Consider the following 20911-nt stretch of genomic DNA (forward strand, 5'->3'; position numbering starts at 1 on the left):
CCTTGTTCCATCAGAGTATTATATCCTAACCTACCAAACTCTAAGACAACTGATATTTTTCAAACTTTTACTATTTTTTTGCCAAACTGATCTATGCAAAACAAAGTCATGTTATTTTTGCTTGCCTTCTCCAAATTATTGAAGGTGAGCATCTTTCAAAACATTTATTGCTTAACTATATAACTTTCTAATTGCCTGTTTATACCCTCCAGACATTTTCCTATGTTGTCTTTCTTAACATATAAAAACTTTTCATACAATCCTTTGTTTCATACACTGTGAATCTTTACTTTTTGCTACTTAAGTCTCAGATACCTACTTTCAGAAATTATAAAAATACACAAACTGTGACCATGCTGTAACAGATAAGCTCTCATGAGCAATACACATCATTGCACCTATTATCAATGTGGGCAAACCTCAGGAGCCCTTGAACTTGAAGTCTAGGAAACATTTAATTGCTCTTTAGGGGGTGTTCTTTTTGCCCATATTGTAAACTAGCTTAAGTATTTATCTTGATGTCATAAGCAAATTTCATTTTTTAGTAATGCACAAAATTCCATGTAAACACAAGATTAGTTCTTTATTTGGATCTTGCATTTTTTCCTTTGTTGCTCTTAATATATATTTGTGCTTAGTTGCTTCAGTTGTGTTCAACTCTATGCAACTCTATGGACTATAGCCTGCCAAGCTCCTTTGTCCACTGGGATTCTCCAGGCAAGAATACTGGAGTGGGTTACCATGCCCTCTTCCAGGGGATCTTCCCGACCCAGGAATCGAACCAGGTGCTCCTGCCTTACAGGCAGATTCTTTACCAGCTGAGCTACCAGGAAAGCACTTGCATATATTCAGTGTATAACAAATTGAATTTCTCCATGTCTCTAAAATAAATTCCTAGCATTTATAAAGCATCTTATAATTCATAAATTTGAGACCATTTTTGAATACTGCTCTCCTTCATGTTCACTTAGTAACACTCTAGATGGTAAGATAATTAAGAGGAAGAAAATCCACATCTATTTACAAACAGTTGGACCCTGGCAACAAATATAGAAAAAGTACTCACTTGCCATCTTTGAACCAGTGAATAATGGGAAAGGGGGTGCCTTTCACCTGGCATTCAAGGGTGGTATCCTGGTTCAGGACAACTGAGACTTCACCAGGGGAACCAGCACCTATTATGGTGGGCGGGACTTAAACAAAGATATTTTGTCATGAAAATCTACAACTTAGCAAAAAGAGTAGAGAGGGGAGAGAAGATAATGATTTCTATAATATTTCAACAAGTTTTTGTCAGAAAGAATATATTATGCAATAATCTGTTTTCATATCACATCTGTAGACCCAAATAGCAAGTTTAAATATAGGAACACATTCATGAAAGATCTGACGGCAGAAAATTACTTGGAAGAATTGTGGTAATAAAGAATTCATTTTGAGCAACATTAAATCAACACACAAAAGGAGTTTAGAATATAAATGAGCAGTGAAACTCATATAATTAAATTTACTATGGCTATCCATTTTAAATAATGAATGACATAGTCAGCGACAATCTGATAATGTTCAAATTCTACATATTATAACATAGTGCTGTTTGAAATATACTACCCTTGTCTCTTTTAAAGGCCTCCTATGCTAAAATTGCATGTCAGAGATAATGTGAAAAGATTCACATTATATCTCATGTGAAAAGGTGCTAGTTTTTATTCTTAGAATTATCAAGCATATTAAAGAGCTCCCATAAACTTCCCTGAACTTCAAATCCTCTCCCTTCACATCATGCTATGGTGATTAACCTTCATCTGCAGAGCCACGTGTTGTGCTGTGCTTAGCCGCTCAGTCATGTCTGACTCTTTGGGACCCCAGGAACTGTAGCTTGCCAGGCTCCTCTGTCTATGAGGATTCTCCAGGCAAGAATACTGGAGCAGGTAACCATGTCCTCTTCCAGGGGATCTTCCCAACCCAGGGATTAAACCCAGGTCTCTGGCACTGCAGGAGGATTTTTTTTTTTACCATCTGAGGCTCCAAGGAATGGTCAGCCACTAAAAAGATCAATGCTAGGAGGGGCGGGTGGTGATCAGATTTGTTTTAAGACCATGCTGGCTTCCAAATGAAGATCAGATTCCAGTGGCAAAGAGTGGATGAAGTGGACTTGTTAGGAGGCTATTACATTAATTCAGTTTATAATTGACATGGGATTAAGAAGCAGACTTAACAGGATGTAGACAAATTCACAGAGTTGGGAAGAGGGAGTTAGGAAGAATCGGTGCCAGGTTGTGGCAGAAGCAAGTGGTAGTATGGAGGTGATGGTCACTATGATGTGATCACTGAAGGTGCCCAGAACAGACATTTACTGAGACCTTTCTGAGTGACTTCCCTGGTGGCTCAGATGGTAAAACCATCTGCCCACAATGTGGGAGACCTGGGTTCAACCCCTGGCTCAGGAAGATCCCCTGGAGAAGGAAATGGCAATACACTCCAGTACTCTTGCCTGGAAAATCCCATGGACGATCGCAGAGAGTCAGACATAACTGAGCAACTTCATTTTCTTTCTTCTATTCTCTATGTAACTAAGACATTGAGCCAAAGATATTGAGCTAAAAAACCCAAGATACTGTAGAGGAGATTAGACATACAGCCTGAGAGCTCAGAAAAGAAGTCTGAGTTGGAGATAAAAATGTGGAAGTCATCAGCACACAGAGAGCAGTAAAAGTCATGAGAGTAAATGAGTACCAAGATAAATAATGCCAATGAGACTGATAATAGAAAAATTACTTTGTTTTTATAGCTGATACTTATAGATAATAATGGTAAATTTGGTAGATGAATGCAAAGTACTTCAGGCTTTGACAACACTTATGAGACAGAATTTTTATGTTATAGCAGTTTATGAATGATCACTAATGCAGGATCATCCCCAGACCTCATTTCCACTCCAGACTTACAAATTGTATGTCCTTTGATGAGCAAAATATTGAACATGAAGGGAGTCATTTTATCACAAAGTGAACTTTAATCAGCAAAAATAATTCACAAGCCAAGCTTATGAAAATTTTAATTTATGATTAAGATTCAAACATTTTAAATATTTTAAACACCAATTTATTACAGTTTCAGCCTGTTCTCAGAATTCTCCTCACTTAATTAGAATTAGGGCTGAGGTAATTTTGTTACAGAAATTATTCAGAATGCAGAGGAGGGTGAATTTGTTACATTTATCAGTTCAAGTACAACCCAGGAGCTTCAGGCTGCTGCTGCTGCTAAGTCGCTTCAGTCGTGTCCGACTCTGTGCGACCCCATAGATGGCAGCCCACCAGGCTCCCCCATCCCTGGAGTTCTCCAGGCAAGAACACCGGAGTGGGTTGCCATTTCCTTCTTCAATGCATGAAAGTGAAAAGTGAAAGTGATGTCGCTCAGTCCTGTCCAACTCTTAGCGACCCCATGGACTGCAGCCCACCAGGCTCCTCCGTCCATGGGATTTTCCAGGCAAGAGTACTGGAGTGGGGTGCCACTGGAGGTCAGTAAATGAATGAATTTTACCTGCATTATCCTCTATAGTTACCTCCCAAAGAAATTTCCTAACCACCTCAATAGAGAAACTGACAAGAACAGTAATTTAGTAATTTTATGTATAAGACAGTAGCATGTACCCAAAGACATCACTATATGATAAATAATAAATATCTACAAACTTTCTATATCATATAGTTCTGATTAACCAATACTAAAGACAAAAATAATATGAGTAAAAGGAATCTTTCTATCCAATTTTCATCTCTTTAACTCTTTAATACAGTCAGTGCTATGCTATATAAAACACATTTGAATCATTTTTTAAAAGAATATTTTCCTTACCTAGCACATCAATGTTAAAATGCTTTTGAGAAGTGCCTGCAACATTAATTGCTTTACAGGAATATCTTCCTGCATCCTCTGGAGAGGCTCTGAAGAGCTTTAATATCTTCCCATTGTTTACAATCTGAATACTGCTGCTGTCAGTCACCTTTTAAGGCCAAAAGGGTCAATGTTATTTCCAATCCTAATAAAAATGCCTAATTAAAAATTGAAGCAAAATTTTTATATTTCTATTAATAAGACAGTCACATCTGAATGATTAATTTCAGAGGTACAGGCAAAGATGTACGCATATCTGGACATCTCCATTTACCTGAACATCATCTTTATACCACATAATGATGGGAGATGGAGTACCTTCAACTTCACAAAAGAGACTGGTTGGCTGGTTGACCAACACGGACACATTTGTTACTTGTTCTTTATCTTTAATTACTGGAGGAACTGCAAAAAGTGAGGAAGGAACTGTAGTTAGTTTAAAATAAATATTACATATAGTTTCTTTACAAAGGACTTTGGAAAGCAAATCTGAGGTATTTGATAACTAGAAAAGGTTGGTCATACTTAAGCAAAGCTTTTATTATGAAATGAAGAGTCTTGACAATATATTTATAAGTAACTCACTAAATTTTTACTTTAATTATTCAGGTATGAATTAAAACTGAAAATGAAAAATGAAAAAAATTCAGTTATATATTAAGGATAAATTTAAGGGAGAAACTATTTATTTCACATACCACTCAAAATGCAAACTGCTCGTCTCAAGTTATGTGGGACTACTTTGCTGATAAGAATGAATATTGCCCAGTATTCATGGAAGACAATATCCATTAAATTTTTAAGTATATATACTCTTTGACTCATGCAAAGTGCCATATGTACAGGATTTTCACTGAAGCATTACTTAAAACAGTATACAAATGGTACCTAACTAAATGTTCATCATTAATATGAACATTTATGTTCATTATGAGCTTATCATAGAAAGCTAAGTCATGGTACAGTGGGATCCTAGTTAGGCATAAATAAGAGTTAGGAATACTCTAAGATAGAGTATTTAATGATACAGGCAAGGTATGCAGTAATGGATAAAATGGTCTACTATAAATTCTTTTTACATGTAAAAAAACAGGATGAAATATATATTCGTATTTCTTCATTTTTGCAGAAAATATCTCTGGGAAGATACACACAAATACATACATACCCCTAACAACCTTCCTTGCCCAGAGGGAGGATAAAGTAGATTGCTTAGCTCAGCGCCAGGAGACTTTTGACTTTGTATCTTTTTCTATCATTTGAATTTTCAGTGATGTATAATCACAATAAAAAATTATATGAAATTTTAAGTCAAATGAATACATGAAGTTAGACTACTACTTTTTAAATTGATAACATCTTTTTGTGTAAATATTAAATGATACTCAATTCAGTTCAGTCGTTCAGTCGTGTCCGACTCTTTGCGACCCCATGAATCGCAGCACGCCAGGCCTCCCTGTCCATCACCAACTCCCGGAGTTCACTCAGACTCATGTCCATCAAGTCGGTGATGCCATCCAGCCATCTCATCCTCTGTCATCCCCTTTTCCTTCTGCCCCCAATCCCTCCCAGCATCAGAGTCTTTTCCAATGAGTCAACTCTTCGCATGAGGTGGCCAAAGTACTGGAGTTTCAGCTTCAGCATCATTCCCTCCAAAGAAATCCCAGGGCTGATCTCCTTCAGAATGGACTGGTTGGATCTCCTTGCAGTCCAAGGGACTCTCAAGAGTCTGCTCCAACACCACAGTTCAAAAGCGTCAATTCTTCGGCGCTCAGCTTTCTTCACAGTCCAACTCTCACATCCATACATGACCACTGGAAAAACCATAGCCTTGACTAGACCTTTGTTGGCAAAGTAATGTCTCTGCTTTTGAATATGCTATCTAGGTTGGTCATAACTTTCCTTCCAAGGAGTAAGCGTCTTTTAATTTCATGGTTGCAATCACCATCTGCAGTGATTCTGGAGCCCCCCAAAATAAAGTCTGACACTGTTTCCACTGTTTCCCCATCTATTTGCCATGAAGTAATGGGACCAGATGCCATGATCTTCATTTTCTGAATGTTGAGCTTTAAGCCAACTTTTTCACTCTCCTCTTTCACTTTCATCAAGAGGCTTGTTAGTTCCTCTTCACTTTCTGCCATAAGGGTGGTGTCATCTGCATATCTGAGGTTATTGATATTTCTCCCAGCAATCTTTATTTCAGCCTGTGCTTCTTCCAGCCTAGCATTTCTCATGATGTACTCTGCATATAAGTTAAATAAGCAGGGTGACAATATACAGCCTTGACATACTCCTTGTCCTATTTGGAACCAGTCTGTTGTTCCATGTCCAATCCTAACTGTTGCTTCCTGACCTGTATATAGGTTTCTCAAGAGGCAGGTCAGGTGCTCTGGTGTTCCCATCTCTTTCAGAATTTTCCACAGTTTATTGTGATCCACACAGTCAAGGCTTTGGCATAAGAAAAACATATAGGAATTTGAACATGTTACATATTCAGTTATATGATTTTATCTGTATTTACCATGGACTTTGAGGTTATATCTTCTTTCTGTGGTTCCAGCTTCATTGACTGCCACACAAATATACTCCCCGTTGTCATATGGTGTAACAGAAGCAATAACCAACAATGTGCCATCTTCTAATATAGAAATACCAGGCTCTTGGCCTGTCAGCTCTCTACCATTCCGCAACCATTTGATGGTTGGTTTGGGGGTACCTAAGAAAGAAATTAAAGCTTTGTGATATTTTACAACAAAATTTGAAATCACTATTAAATATCAACTATCTTGAGGAAAAATAAAATTTCTCATCATTATACTATGTATCCTTAGGTACTTTCAAGATATGGAATTTTGCAGAGATTATAGTATGTTATCTCTCTATTTCCTGACTGGTTTTAAACGATCTTAGGTCTCCAGTGTAGAATTTGATCAAAGTCGTTTTTATCCAGACATTCAGATGATAATAAGCAAAACATTTTCTTGAGTGAGTTCATAGTATTAATGAGCGAAAAAGCTATTTTAGTTAAATAGACTACAAATAGGCAGAGCTTTGGGGTGATAATAAAGGAAGAGCAAAAATAAGATACTCTCAGAGGAAGATTATGCAAACACAAAGAGGAAAGGAATGATGTACAGAAATTACGCTTCATCATTCACATTTTAAACAGTCCTGATAGAGCAGAGATGAGGAACATCTGTAGCTCACACATCTTGTGGGGATCCCATTCTGTTAAAGAGACGGCATAGATTGATTCTTGAGTTTTTATACTGAAAATAAAGTTGAGAAAGCAGTGAGCAGAACTGCTTTCCTGGATTTATTTATGACCCACAGAGTGAATGGAAGCTATATGTATAAAAGTGATAAAAAAAAATCTTAAAATGCATAATGGAGCCAAAAGGACATACTGGAAACAGACAAAGATTAACTCTATAATATGAATCTATTTATACAGCCAAGAATGTGTCAGGCACTATCCTAAGCACTTTCACATTTTACTTAATTTATATAAAAACTAAAGCACATTAAATAAAATCAATATATTGTATGAGACATGGCTAATAATCTTAAAGCATAATAAAAATATCAAAGAATGGAGAATGGTCATATATCAAAGACAAGTACACAAAAGGCAGGAATACACAGAATGTATCATTAAGATTAAACTCAAATTGAGTCAAAGTATTATTAAACTGACTTTGACTATTAATGACTGAATTATAAAAATGACTATATTTATGGGAAAAAATAAAACAAAAATAGTGGCATATTTCACTGTAAGATGCTGACTGATGAAGAGAATATAAAACTGATGGACTACAATTGCACATGTTGCCAAGGATAAAAGTGGGTTATAATCATTTCCTTACATCCTACTTATTCCTTAATGGACTTCGCAAACTTCTTAACTAATATTTGTTGAGCTAATAAATGAAAAAGCAAATTAAGAAATGCCAGGCTGGCAGAAGCACAAGCTGGAATCAAGACTGCCGGGAGAAATATCAAGAACCTCAGATATGCAGATGACACCACCCTTAGGGCAGAAAGTGAAGAGGAACTAAAAAGCCTCTTGATGAAAGTGAAAGAGGAGAGTGAAAAAGTTGGCTTAAAGCTCAACATTCAGAAAACGAAGATCATGGCATCTGGTCCCATCACTTCATGGCAAATAGATGGGGAAACAGTGGAAACAGTGTCAGACTTTATTTTTGGGGGCTCCAAAATCACTGCAGATGGTGATTGCAGCCAGAAATTAAAAGACGCTTACTCCTTGGAAGAAGAGTTATGACCAACCTGGATAGCATATTCAAAAGCAGAGACATTACTTTGCCAACAAAGGTCCATCTAGTCAAGGCTATGGTTTTTCCAGTGGTCATGTGTGGATGTGAGAGTTGGACTGTGAAGAAAGCTGAGCACCGAAGAATTGACGCTTTTGAACTGTGGTGTTGGAGCAGACTCTTGAGAGTCCCTTGGACTGCAAGGAGATCCAACTAGTCCATTCTGAAGGAGATCAGCCCTGGGATTTCTTTGGAGGGAATGATGCTGAAGCTGAAACTCCAGTACTTTGGCCACCTCACATGAAGAGCTGACTCATTGGAAAAGACTGGGAGAGATTGGGGGTAGGAGGAGAAGGGGACGACAGAGGATGAGATGCCTGGATGGCATCACTGACTCGATGGACGTGAGTTTGAGTGAACTCTGGGAGATGGTGATGGACAGGGAGGCCTGGTGTGCTGCGATTCATGGGGTCGCAAAGAGTAGGACACAACTGAGCAACTGAACTGAACTGAACTAAAGAAATAAATTGCATTATCTTTACTTTCTCAATGGTAGAACAACCAGGTCAAGATGAAATTCATGGCAAAGATAATGAAAGGCACTAAGCTAGAAGGGGATGACAGAGGACGAGATGGCTGGATGGCATCATTGAGTCAATGGACATGTTTGAACAAACTCCGGGAAATGGAGAAGGACAGGGAAGCCTGGGCATGCTGCAGTCTGTGGGGTCTCAAAGAGTCAGACATGACTGAGCGACTGAACACAGCAATTTTAAATTAACACAAGAATTCTATCCCAGGTGAACTAGGAAACTAGGAAGAGGTAGTATATCAAACTGGAAAAGGGACATTCAAGTCAGCTTGCAAGTTAGGGATGCAGCAGAGAGTACTCAGCAATAGTACCACAGCAGGGCTTCCTTGGGAGTGAGTGCCCACAGAACTTACTTGAACCTACCTTTCTCAAGGATTCTTCTCCAGCCTTGCCTACCACCACCACTCACTGACCCTAGGAATGGTGTTGGTGGTGTAGCTGCTAAGTTGTGTCTGACTCTTGTGACCCCATGGACTATAGTCTGGCAGGCTCTCTGTCCATGGGGATTCTCCAGGCAAGAATACTGGAAAGGTTTGCCACTTCCTTCTCCAGGGGATCTTTCCAACCCAGCGACTGAATCCATGTCTCCTGCATTGCAGGCAGATTCTTTACCAATGGGAGCCATCAGGGAAACCATCATTGACCCTAGGAACAGTTACTGACAACTCTTTACATATCTGAAGAGCTTATTAGAGTTACCTTTTTTTTGAATGCTGGTAGAAAATAATCATTGATGAGAGAGATATTGTTAAGAGATGCAAAATCTTGCTATAGAAACAGAGAGAACTGTAAGGTCCTTCAACTTCCACCGTCTCCAGTAACAACAACTAAGAGGCTCATGTGGGAGCATGGATTCCTCCAGGAGACAATGGAAAGGATACTGCTCGGTTTTTGCGAGAATTAGTACAGACTCATTTGAGTCACTGCAGATGAACATTATGTGAAAGAGAATATTTTGGGCCACCTATTGGGCATCCAGGGTAAGGCGATAGTGACCCTTTTTATGGGCTTTGGAGGAGAAAGAATAACCATCTCCTGCCAGGAAATATGATGGGATAGAAAGGCCAGAAATTCAGGGAAAGGAGGAGTTTGGACAAGCATCAGAAAGCCAAGTTACTACCTGGCTCCAGAATTACCAGTAGAGGATAAATCTAGAAAGGAGTTTTTAGAAAAGAAGAGTAACAAGGGGATGGTCCTAATATATACCCCTGACTGAGATAAATATGCAATATTTTGAATAGCTCTGTCACATTATAAAGAGAAATCTTGTCGGAAATAAAATGAACTAAGTAACAGGAAGGAGCATGAACGAACTGGAAAACATACCGGATTAGGCAAGTCTGAAAGAACAGAAGGTATTTCCAGTGAAGGAAATAAGACACCTGGAGGGAAGAATACCTAATTTAAAGAGTTCTTATTTGAAAGAAGTGTTAGTTTCCATTTGGCACAAATGTTACAACAAGGACTGACGAGTCGAATTTAATGATGCCTGGGGTTCAATACAGAATTCTAGAACAATACACTATGCCAATGCCCACGTGACCAAGGCGTACACACCTCTTGCAGGACACGGAAATGCAATGCGTTGGTTGGCCACTCTTTCTTGGAATGGAGTGTTATATGGAGGCTCTAGGTCTTCCAGAATAGGTGGTTCTATTAGAAAAATAAATGCATTATCACAGGCTTTCCTTGGGCAATACTGAATTCTTCTGAGGCTACGTATGACACCTGCTTCTCTTTTCCTGCCTTTGCACTGGTAGTCTCCCTGACTGGAATGCTTTTCCTCCTGATTGGACATGTCTGGCTCCTTCTAGTCAACAAGATTTCACTATACATATCATCACCTCAGAGAAGTCCTCATGACAGTTCAGTCTACGGTAGCCAACTGCTGGGAGCTGTCTAATAAAAAACGATTTTAAATGTCTACAAAGCGCATCTCACAATCTGTTATTTCTTAGTTACTTGCCTGCTTGCTTTCTGCCTACTTACAGAACTGGTCATGACAGCAGGGGTTTTACCTCTGTCACTATCTTCTCCTCACTGCCTAGATCACGACAGACCCCTGGCAGGAACTTGATAAACACTTGTTGCTTAAAGGAATAAAGATTAATCAATTTGGGGGGCGTGCACCGTGTGGCATGTGGGATCTTAGTTTCCCAACTAGGGATCGAACTCATGCCCTCTACAGTGGAAACGTGGAGCCCAACTACTGGATCACCAGGGAATTCCCCAAAGATTAATCTTTAAACCCTCAACATAGGCCATCATTAGAGGCAACAGTGGACCTCGACTTTCTAGGGATTAATGTTGAGTGCACCTTACTACTCTAAGGTAAATCCTACTCCCATCAACTGTGCCCACAATTTCTTCCAAACCAAAAATAGGGGGTGGGGTACTTATCTAGGATTGTTTGCACTATCTACATCATCCTTGGCAACTCCATTTTCAAAGGTAAACAGTTTACTAACATACAGCTTCATTTCATTTCTGGAATCATTTTCCTTTCAAAGATAACTAGAGAGTCATAAATCTATACAGAAGTCTTCTGAAAGTGATCCAAGACTAAGCAAGACTATATCTTCTGCATAGACTCCAGGGTTTTTCCCCTACTCCCCACCCCACCATACATATATTTTCCTAGGACCCAAATCACCTTGAACGTGTAGTGTTATCTCCGTCTCATCACTGCCTGCTATGTTAGTAGCGACACATGTATATATGCCAGCATCTGACAGCACCACTTGTTTGATGCTTAATGTCCCATCTGGATGGCTAATATGCTGCAGTCCATCAACCAGCACAGCGCTTCCATTTTTGAACCAGGTGATAACAGGAAGAGGTGTCCCTTGAGCACTGCACGGAATGTCCACTCTTTGACCAACTTGGACTTTCATAACTTTAGGGCCACGCTGTATCTTTGGAGGCACTGGAAACAATGACTGAGTATTAATAATCCAAGTTTTTAAAACTTCCTTCCTTTTTTCACTTTAAATGAGACCTCCTCACCAAGACGCAGCACGGGAAAGTAGAATCATCTCAGAATGGGGACCCAGGCTCAGGCCACTTACTAGCTGTGTGATCGAGGGCAATTCAGTATACTGTGTGAGGCCTGTTTCCTTGCTAATCCAGGCAAAATAAACTCTTCAGTACCAATGCACTGCAAGGATTATGGGAAAGAATGAATTTAAACTTTTCATTCCAAACTTGAGGAATACTAAGCATTTAAGGATGTCAGATTTCTTACATAAATAACGTAAGGTTTAAAAAGCCTCTAAATTGCAATCCAGTTGATTTCTGTAATAGAGTAAAACAAAAGTGTTTCTCTCCATGGATTCTTAGCTTCTGTTCTCTTTGTGGAAGATTTAACCAGACAGTAAGAACTATTTCTCATCATAGCTTTCACTTATTTCAGAGAAGAAAATCAAGACAGAACTTCTATTATTTCCCTTTATCTACCTTCCTTCAGAAATGTAAATGAGATAATTTATCAAAAGTAGTGTTAGGTTCCACATACACCCATTGTGAATTATAAAATCAAATTGATTCCTAAGGATAGGATTATAATTTATGTACTTTACATCCCTGAAAAACTCGACTCCTCTGTCCTTTTGTTAAAACTTAATATTTAACCAAGATATTCTAAAGGTTTCATTTGCAACAATCTTTTAAGTTGATAGTACAGGTGTACTTCATTTTACTTTTATTGTGCTTTGCTTTATTGCACTTTACAGATAATGCAATTTTTAAAAATTGAAGTTTTATGGCAACCCTACATTGTCAAATGATGTTTAGCATTTTTAGCAATAAGATATTTTTAAAATTAACACTGTATGTATTATGCTCAATGCATGTACATTGTTTTTAAGGCCATAATGCTATTGCACACTTAGTGGACTATAATATAGTGTTAACATAATTTTTATTGGCACTGGGAAACAAAAAAAAAATCCATGTGACTCACTTGATTGCTGTATTCATTTTACTGAGATGCTCTGGAACCAAACCCATAACATCTCCAAGATATGTCTGTATTATTATCATCATTTTATGAAAAAAAACATTAAAGATAAAAGAGGGTAGGTTTTACCTAACGCCCTAGAACTAGTGAATAACAGAACTGTCAGTGGATTTTATATCCCACAGTCAAGAGGACAGTAGTGTAATGACTGATCTGAGAGTGAAATCAGGTCAAGACCATGTGAGAAAATTTCTTCTCTTATTTGAATGCATGGCTTAGAATATGTGCTTGCTAAGCATATGTTGAATGAATGAGTAATTAGACTATGGCAAATTGGGGGAAGAAAGCAGACTACCAAGAAAATTTTGTAATGTAGTTAAAGAACCCCAGGAGCAGAATGTTTTCAGTGACTGAGCTCCATAAACATTGAAAATGACTGTTTAAATGCTATTAAATCCTTCCTTGAGCATTTGCTTCCACAAAAGGCTACCAGTCTAAATGCATTTCTTTCTTTTTCTTAAAGTATGCTTTAGCATTAGAATGAATCTACTTATTTATTCTTTATTTTGGCTGTACTGGGTCTTCGTTGCATCATGTGGGCTTTCTCTAGTTGCAGAGCATGGGCTCTAAAGCGGGGGGGTCTCAGTTGCCCTGCAGCGGGTGGAATCTTAGTCCCCCAAAAAGGGACTGAACCCATGTCCTGTGCATTAGGAGCTGGTTTCTTAACCACTGGACCATCAGGGAAGTTCCTAAACATATTTCTTTTTTTTTTACAGTGTATCAACAATACTTATAAATGACCTGTGGATGGACATCTAGTAAAACTGAGATCCAAAATTTTAATACTGTTCACCTGAGGAAAAGGGGGAAAGTTGTTTATGGATAGGAGATAACATTTTCAAAGTAAATGAAAGAAAGTTGTGAGTCTCAGATTTTAGAAAATTTTTGTATAATTACTCCGTATATAATTTGAGGATAACTATCAGAGAAAGTGGGACAACAGGTTTGCTGGTGGCTAGTCTACAGATAGCATATACTTTCATTTCGAAACTCACCATGGACGTTTAATTTAACAGACTGAGTCACGTTCCCTGCAATATTTGCAGCGACGCAAAGATACATCCCACTATCTGAAACACGGGTCTCAGTGATCTTCATTGAACCAGAAGGGAGGAACGTGTGTCTAAGAGAAGGAAACCACAGGGCAGACCATAAAATAGGAGAATTTAAATATCCCCTAAGCAACTGCAATTCACTATGAAATTATTACTTTGCAAACAGTTTTTGAAACCATTCTCCAATCTATAATGTCATTTCTATGCACCTTAAAAGTCAGGAATTTTCATAATTATCCTATGTATTCTGTATGATATTCTCACAAACACCAAATTAATTTGCTTTCACATTTAAATTTAATCTAAGGGTGTGACATTGTCGAGTAATTGTACATCTCTTTGCTTTACTAAGTATAGCTTTACAAAGCAAATATGTTTTAATAAACTTTGAAGATACTTCAAACACATTATAGTTTTTCTCCAATGCTTCATTAAAATTTTTATGTGCTAAAATAAAGACAAAAGAAGGTACATATGAAGTTCTCAAATATATATTGAGAATACACACACACACTCCTCTTATGTAGTTAGGTAAACCAGATCTACACATAAAATGTTATTACATTCACTTTACTAAAATAGCTTTAAGAGGGAGGGGGCCAAATAGACCTACCTACTATCAGGATTTCTATAAGTTAAGACAGATAAAGTGTGCTATTGGCCCAGAGACTGACAAATGGATGAAGAGTTAAAGATGAGATCTCCTCATCCCCACCAGAAGACTTAAGCATATATGAGAACTCAACATGTAATATGTAATATCAGAGGTAATGTTACAGAAAGTTAGGAAAGGACTGACTATTCAAAAATAGTGTTGGGCAAGTGGCTCGCCACATGGGAAAATAAATAAAATTAGAGAACAAACTAGTACTATACACAAAATAAAAATTCAGAAGCATTAAAATCCAAAAAGTGAAAACAAACTTAAAATACTGCAATAAAACGTTGCAGTTTTATTTATGATCTACTAATCTAAACAAACATCTTGGGCTACATGCAAATTTTAAAATTCTGTACAACCAGTATGTGAGTGCTAGCGTGCTCAGCATGCTCAGTCCAACTCTTAGCAATGCCATGAACTTTTGCCCACCAGGCTCCTGAGTCCATCGGATTCTCCAGGCAAGAATACTGGAGTTGCCATTACCTCCTCCAGGGGATCTTCCCGACCCAGGGATGGAACTAGACACCATATATAAATTAACTTGAAAGGCTAGGAGTATTCTGAGATATTTTCAACACATATAAGAGACAAAGGATTGCTATTAAGAACAAACCCCAAATTTCTACATTCAATAATAAAAGAAAAACGAGTCACCAGAACACTGGAGCAGGTTTAAAGATGCAATTCACAGACAACAAAATGGCCAGCAAACAAGAGAAAGCATTCTAGGCCCACTGGAATTCAGTCATGTGAAAAGTAAGATAGTTGAAGATACCATTTCACACCTATATGAATGGCAAAAACTTTTAAGTCAGTCAACACCACGCATTGTTGATAATGTGGCAACAGGTACGTATATATTCTGCTGGTGGGAGGTGAATCAGGACTGCCCCTTCAGAAGGTAATTAAGCAATGTCTACAAAACTCAAAATAGTTATTCATTCTAATTAGGAATTGTGGTTCTAGGTACAAGTCTCAAAGAAACTCATGTAGCTGCATACAAGGAGAGACATAAAAAGATATTCCCTGAAAAGTTTTGTTTCTAAAGCCAAGGGAAAAAAAAGAAGAATAAAATGTAGAAACACAAACCAGAGCAGAAAGAGAGAAATTTGTCTAAATAAAATGTAGAATATGTTTATGGTAATGAAAATGAATAAACTGAATCTACATGCATAAAAATGGATAAAAGTTGACTCAATAAAGCAAGCAGTAGAATAATAAAGTAACATGCTACAATGGTAAACTGAAAACAAATACATGAAACAAAACTAAAAGGAGAGAAAATATTCTGTACTATCTAAGGATGTATGTGTAGGATACACATCAAGTCTGTGGCAGTTTGCCTCTGGGAAGAGAGAGACTGTGACTGAGAAGGGAAACAATCAAACTTCAACATCATCTGAAATAAGGTATGTCTGCTACTCAAAAATGTCAAGGCACAAATTATTTTCTTCAAAGACATATAATGTCGTTCTTCGCTGTTTATTTTTTTCCCTCAAGAGTGGTAGGGAAACTAGAGTGGCATGAATTTATAGCTTCAAAACTATACACATCAACAAGGCTAAGAGAAGATAGCTAGAGATTATAGTTCTTATTCTTCTGGTAACTTCTGGCACGATATCAAGTTAAAACAGTAATTGATACCATTCTCTGAGAACAAGAGGAGAAATATGGAATGTACATTATATCATCCTTTCAGGAATTATCCTCATTCTATAAACAGAAAGTTGAGGTTCAAAGAGACCCACTGAAAAAACTGCCAAAGTTTCAGAGAAGCTTTATGTAGTGGAGGTAAATTTAAACTCACATCTGCATGGCAACAAAAGTTGTGCTCTGAAAGTCTCTGGCATTCTGCTTTCCATTACTCTTAGCCTATCAAATGTTTTTTTCAGTGGACCTTTGTTTGTTTAAGGGCTTTAATCAAGAAGATTTGTACAAAACTACCTAATGAAAGTCAAAACCTTGATATTAGAGAACCTATTGTGTTTTATTGCTTCTCTGGGAATAATGCAATTTTATAGACAATGTACACTTTATACTAACAAGAATCTACATACAAATCTACATCCAAACCATTTCCATAACTACCTTGTAGAATGTACAGTGGGAAGTTATGTCAAAGCACAGTTTTAGCATTTCTGCTCTGAAAGAATGATTTAGATGGTTTACATGTTTCCTGTAGGCTCAGTGTAATATAAATTATCTCAAATTTTAAAACTGGGCTTCTTGATTGGGTTGGCTTTTTTTGATATTGAGCTGCATGAGCTGCTTGTATATTTTGGAGATTAATCCTTGTCAGTTGTTTTGTTTGAAAATATTTTCTCCCATTCTGAGGGGAAGATCTAATGGATATTTCTCCAAAGATGACACAAAGATGGCCAACACACTCATGAAAAGATGCTTAACATCACCAATTATTAGAGAAATGCAAATCAAAATTACAATGAGGTATCACGTCACTCTGGTCAGAATGGCCATCACTAAAAAAAAAATCTAGAAACAATAAATGCTGGACAAAGTCCGGGGAAAAGAGAACCCTTCTACACTGTTGCTGGGAATGTAAACTGGTATAGCCACTATGGAGAACAGTATGGAGGTTCCTCAAAAAACTAAAAATGGAATTACCATATGACCCAGCAATCCCACTCTTGGGCAGATACTCAGAGAAAACCATAGTTCAAAAAGATACATGCTCCCCACTGTTCACTGTAGCACTATTTACAACAGTCAGGACATGGAACCAACCTAAATATCCACCGACAGAGAAATGGATAAAGATGTGGTACTTACATACAATGAAATGTTATTCAGCAATAAAAAGGAACAAAACAGTGCCATCTGCAGAGATGTGGATAGACCCAGAGATTATCATAGGGAGTGAAGTAAGAAAGAAAAACAGTAGCATCAACTATCATATAATACTGCTTATATGTGGAATCTAGAAGAATGGTACAGATGAACATATTTGCAAAGCAGAAATAGAGACACAGATGTAGAGAACTTATGGACACCAACGGGAAAAGTGGGGATGGGATGAACCGGGAGATTAATATTGACACACGTACACTACTGATGCTGTGCATAAAACAGATAACTAAAGAGAACCTACTGTATAGCACAGAGAATTCTACTCCGTGTTCTGTGATGATCTAAATGGAAAGGAAATCTAAAAAAGAGGGGATAGATGTATACTTAAAATCGATTCACTTTGCTGTACAGTAGAAACTAACAAAATATTGTAAAGTAACTATACTCCAATAAAAATTAATAAAAAATAAAAATAAAAGTTTGGTTGTTTTTTTTTTTTTTTTTTTTGAGACATTTGAAATCCTGAACAGCCGTCTGTCCCAAGAGATTGTTTCACATGTCGCAATTCATCCCAGGTCTCCTACCTTGGAGAGAATGGAGAGATGAGCTGGGTTTCTTTGGCCCAGGTAATGATGGGTGGGGGTAAACTCTTCACTTCACATGGAAGAGTCACCTCTTCTCCCGCAAGAACTGAGATCTCAACAGGCTTATCCTGGGATGGTCCCCTTTGGTCTCCGAACACTCTAGGCCTTACTAAAACAAACACAAGTTTGGGAAGGGAAAGAGTACACTGAAACAAAGCACACTTCAAGTTAAAAACAGGACCACTAACATTCTTAAATAATTCCCAAAAAGATTCTGTTAATTTCAAAGTTTGGGGACATATCTAAAGCTTTCCATAAACATTTACTGTGACAGCTTAACGGAAAATGACTAGAACATTTTCCTTTTCAGCTCTTCCTTTCAGAACACAATGAAAAGGTCCGCCAAATGCCCTTTCAGAATCTGCTATATGTCAAGTAACCCCTCAAGGCAGAGCGCTAACCAAGACATAGCTGAGGTTTGGCTTTGCTAGGAGCCTTAACTATGTGGTGTTTCTAAAGAGGGTTGGGTGCCATAAGCATACTCCTTGGAAAAACACCATTAAATTTTTTGCAAAAGGCTATACCATTTTTCTCCCTTTAAATCAGAATCTAAAGAGAGGAGACGTAAGTTGGTAGGAAAAGTATATTTTTTTGTAAAAAAACTATAAACTTGGGGGAGTGGTTCACTTTAGGGGTTCAGGCCTCTGGTAACGTTATTTGGGAGAGAAATGTGAGTTTTGGCACAGACACACAGCATCAGAGGAGAAGAGTCATCCACGGGGGCTCTCACCATAAACAGTTAGCTGCACTTTCCTTTTGGCGTAGCCAGCTGCATTGGTGGCGGAGCACACATACTCCCCACTCTCCTCACCCCCGGGGGACACCACGTACAGACTTCCATCAGCCCCTGTGGAAAACTTAGCACTGCTGGTGGAAATCAGCTCGCCCTTCTGCAAAACGACACAGTGAAGTGTTTTTTAAGATAATAAAGGAGTGACTTAATGTCTGGAAGAGGAAGAGAGGGAGAACAAAGAATCTCTGAAGGAGAAAATACTAGACTGAAAGGAGGCTAATTTAAAGAAAGTTCCTTGTAAGAAAAACAAATAATGCCAAGGTGATATTTCTTCCTACTAAACTGGGTCCCCTTCATTCTAGAACCAACAAAACTGGAGAGGATGAGGAAGTAGCAAATGAGATGGTGCATGTGCTCAGACAGGCACCGTTTTGAACACTTTACATGAATCAACTATGGCCACGCTTACAACAATCTTAAGGGTAGTAATTACGACAATCCCTATTTTACAGATCAAAGTATTAAGTCTGGGAGCTTGGTGGGATAACTTGCCCAAGGTGAAAGAGTCAGTCATTGGTAGAATTAGAAATAAAACCTGGGCAGGCACACTCAGGAGGCCAAACTCTTCACCTCCATTGTATTACCACCGAACAAAGGCCATTCAGGAAAGCTTTTATTCTTATATTTCCCTAAAACGAATTAAACTTCTACTCAGTACCAGACACTGTTTAGTTTGTGGAGTCAGCTTCACCACCTTACTTTGGTGCAGGAATCTGAGCCTTCCAATTTAATTGACAGATATCAAAACCAACTTCTTTTATATTTCAGAGACTTTTAGAAGTATAAAATTAGATGTTACGGCTATCTGGAGAAAAATACGGTCCAAAAGGATACACGCACCCCAACATTCACTGCAGCACTGTTTACAATAGCCAAGACATGAAAGCAACCTAAATGTCTTGGATCGATAAAGATGATGTGATAAATATATACAATGGAATATTGCTGCTGCTGCTGCTAAGTCACTTCAGTCATGTCTGACTGTGCGACCCCATAGACAGCAGCCCACCAGGCTCCCATCCCTGGGATTCTCCAGGCAAGAACACTAGAGTGGGTTGCCATTTCCTTCTCCAATGCATGAAAGTGAAAAGTGAAAGTGAAGTCACTCAGTTGTGTCCGACTCTTCGCGACCCCATGGACTGCAGCCCACCAGGTTCCTCCATCCGTGGGATTTTCCAGGCAAGAGTACTGGAGTGGGGTGCCACTGCCTTCTCCCAATGGAATAATACTCAGCCATTAAAAAGAATGAACTGATGCCATTTACAACAACATGGGTCAACCTAGAAACTGTCATAGTGAACGAAGTAAGTCAAAGAGAATTATTGTGTGATATCCCTTATATGAAGAATATGAAAAAGAAATGATACAAATGAACTTATTTACAAAACAGAAACAGATCTTTACTACTTAAGGATCAAACAGATGAATGCACGAAGGACATTTTAAGGTCCCTTCCAAGACGTAAGACTGCGTGGTTTTTCCTTTCTGTAAGGTCCTATACGAGAGTGGCAAGTTCCACATATGACTAAAAATATTAAAATGCTGTTGTTACAGCACATGTCACAACAAACACCACTAAATGCATCCCTTACCTTGGACCAGGCAATAGATGGTTTGGGAATTCCACTTGCTTTGCACGGTAAAGTTACTGGAATGCCTTCAATGGTACTGAGGATCTGCTGTCCATGCTGAATGGTTGGCAGAACTGGAAAAGGAAGCAATATGCAGAATCTGAGCACCTACCCTTTTCTGTTAAAATGTAGGGTCATTTGGAAGGGAGTATAATAAAGTAAATACAACAGTTACAATCTGAACAATTTAAATAAAACCTTAAAATGAAGTAGCAAATTATGTGTAATATGGTTGATTTTCCTAACAAAACTATGAGAGGACTGAAGGAAATCTATATTTTCCAGAAATTCAAGCTAGCACTATACCCTAAGAGTTACACATTTAACATATATCTTTCACCACTGTGCATTACACATTAAGCTGCAGTGATCTGACTTAAACTCACCTCTAGAGAAATGGACTATTTAACCACTACACATTAAATATCTGTCTATACACAAGAATCACTTAGCAAGCTACTAAATTTAACCTTGAAAATAGAATCTGTTTTCTCAAAAGGAATTCAAAAGTTATACTTGAAAGGCCTTAGGAGTCTAC

The 20911-nt window shown here is 38.1% G+C and overlaps 1 protein-coding gene across 1 annotated transcript in view; it reads right to left on the reverse strand.

The window, feature by feature from the left end:
• HMCN1 (hemicentin 1) overlaps nt 1-20911 on the reverse strand; it is a 551984-nt gene that overhangs the window by 238334 nt on the left and 292739 nt on the right. Inside the window, exons 20-29 of the mRNA XM_040263800.1 lie at nt 20335-20447; nt 18680-18839; nt 17890-18058; nt 13777-13904; nt 11417-11689; nt 10321-10416; nt 6419-6613; nt 4172-4302; nt 3859-4006; nt 1067-1193 (exon numbers count right to left, since the gene is read on the reverse strand). Of these exons, the coding sequence (XP_040119734.1) occupies nt 1067-1193; nt 3859-4006; nt 4172-4302; nt 6419-6613; nt 10321-10416; nt 11417-11689; nt 13777-13904; nt 17890-18058; nt 18680-18839; nt 20335-20447 (1540 nt within the window). The remainder of the gene's footprint in view (nt 1-1066; nt 1194-3858; nt 4007-4171; nt 4303-6418; nt 6614-10320; nt 10417-11416; nt 11690-13776; nt 13905-17889; nt 18059-18679; nt 18840-20334; nt 20448-20911) is intronic.

Source organism: Oryx dammah, unplaced genomic scaffold, assembly GCF_014754425.2.
Source record: "Oryx dammah isolate SB20612 unplaced genomic scaffold, SCBI_Odam_1.1 HiC_scaffold_21, whole genome shotgun sequence".
Taxonomy (NCBI): Eukaryota; Metazoa; Chordata; class Mammalia; order Artiodactyla; family Bovidae; genus Oryx; species Oryx dammah.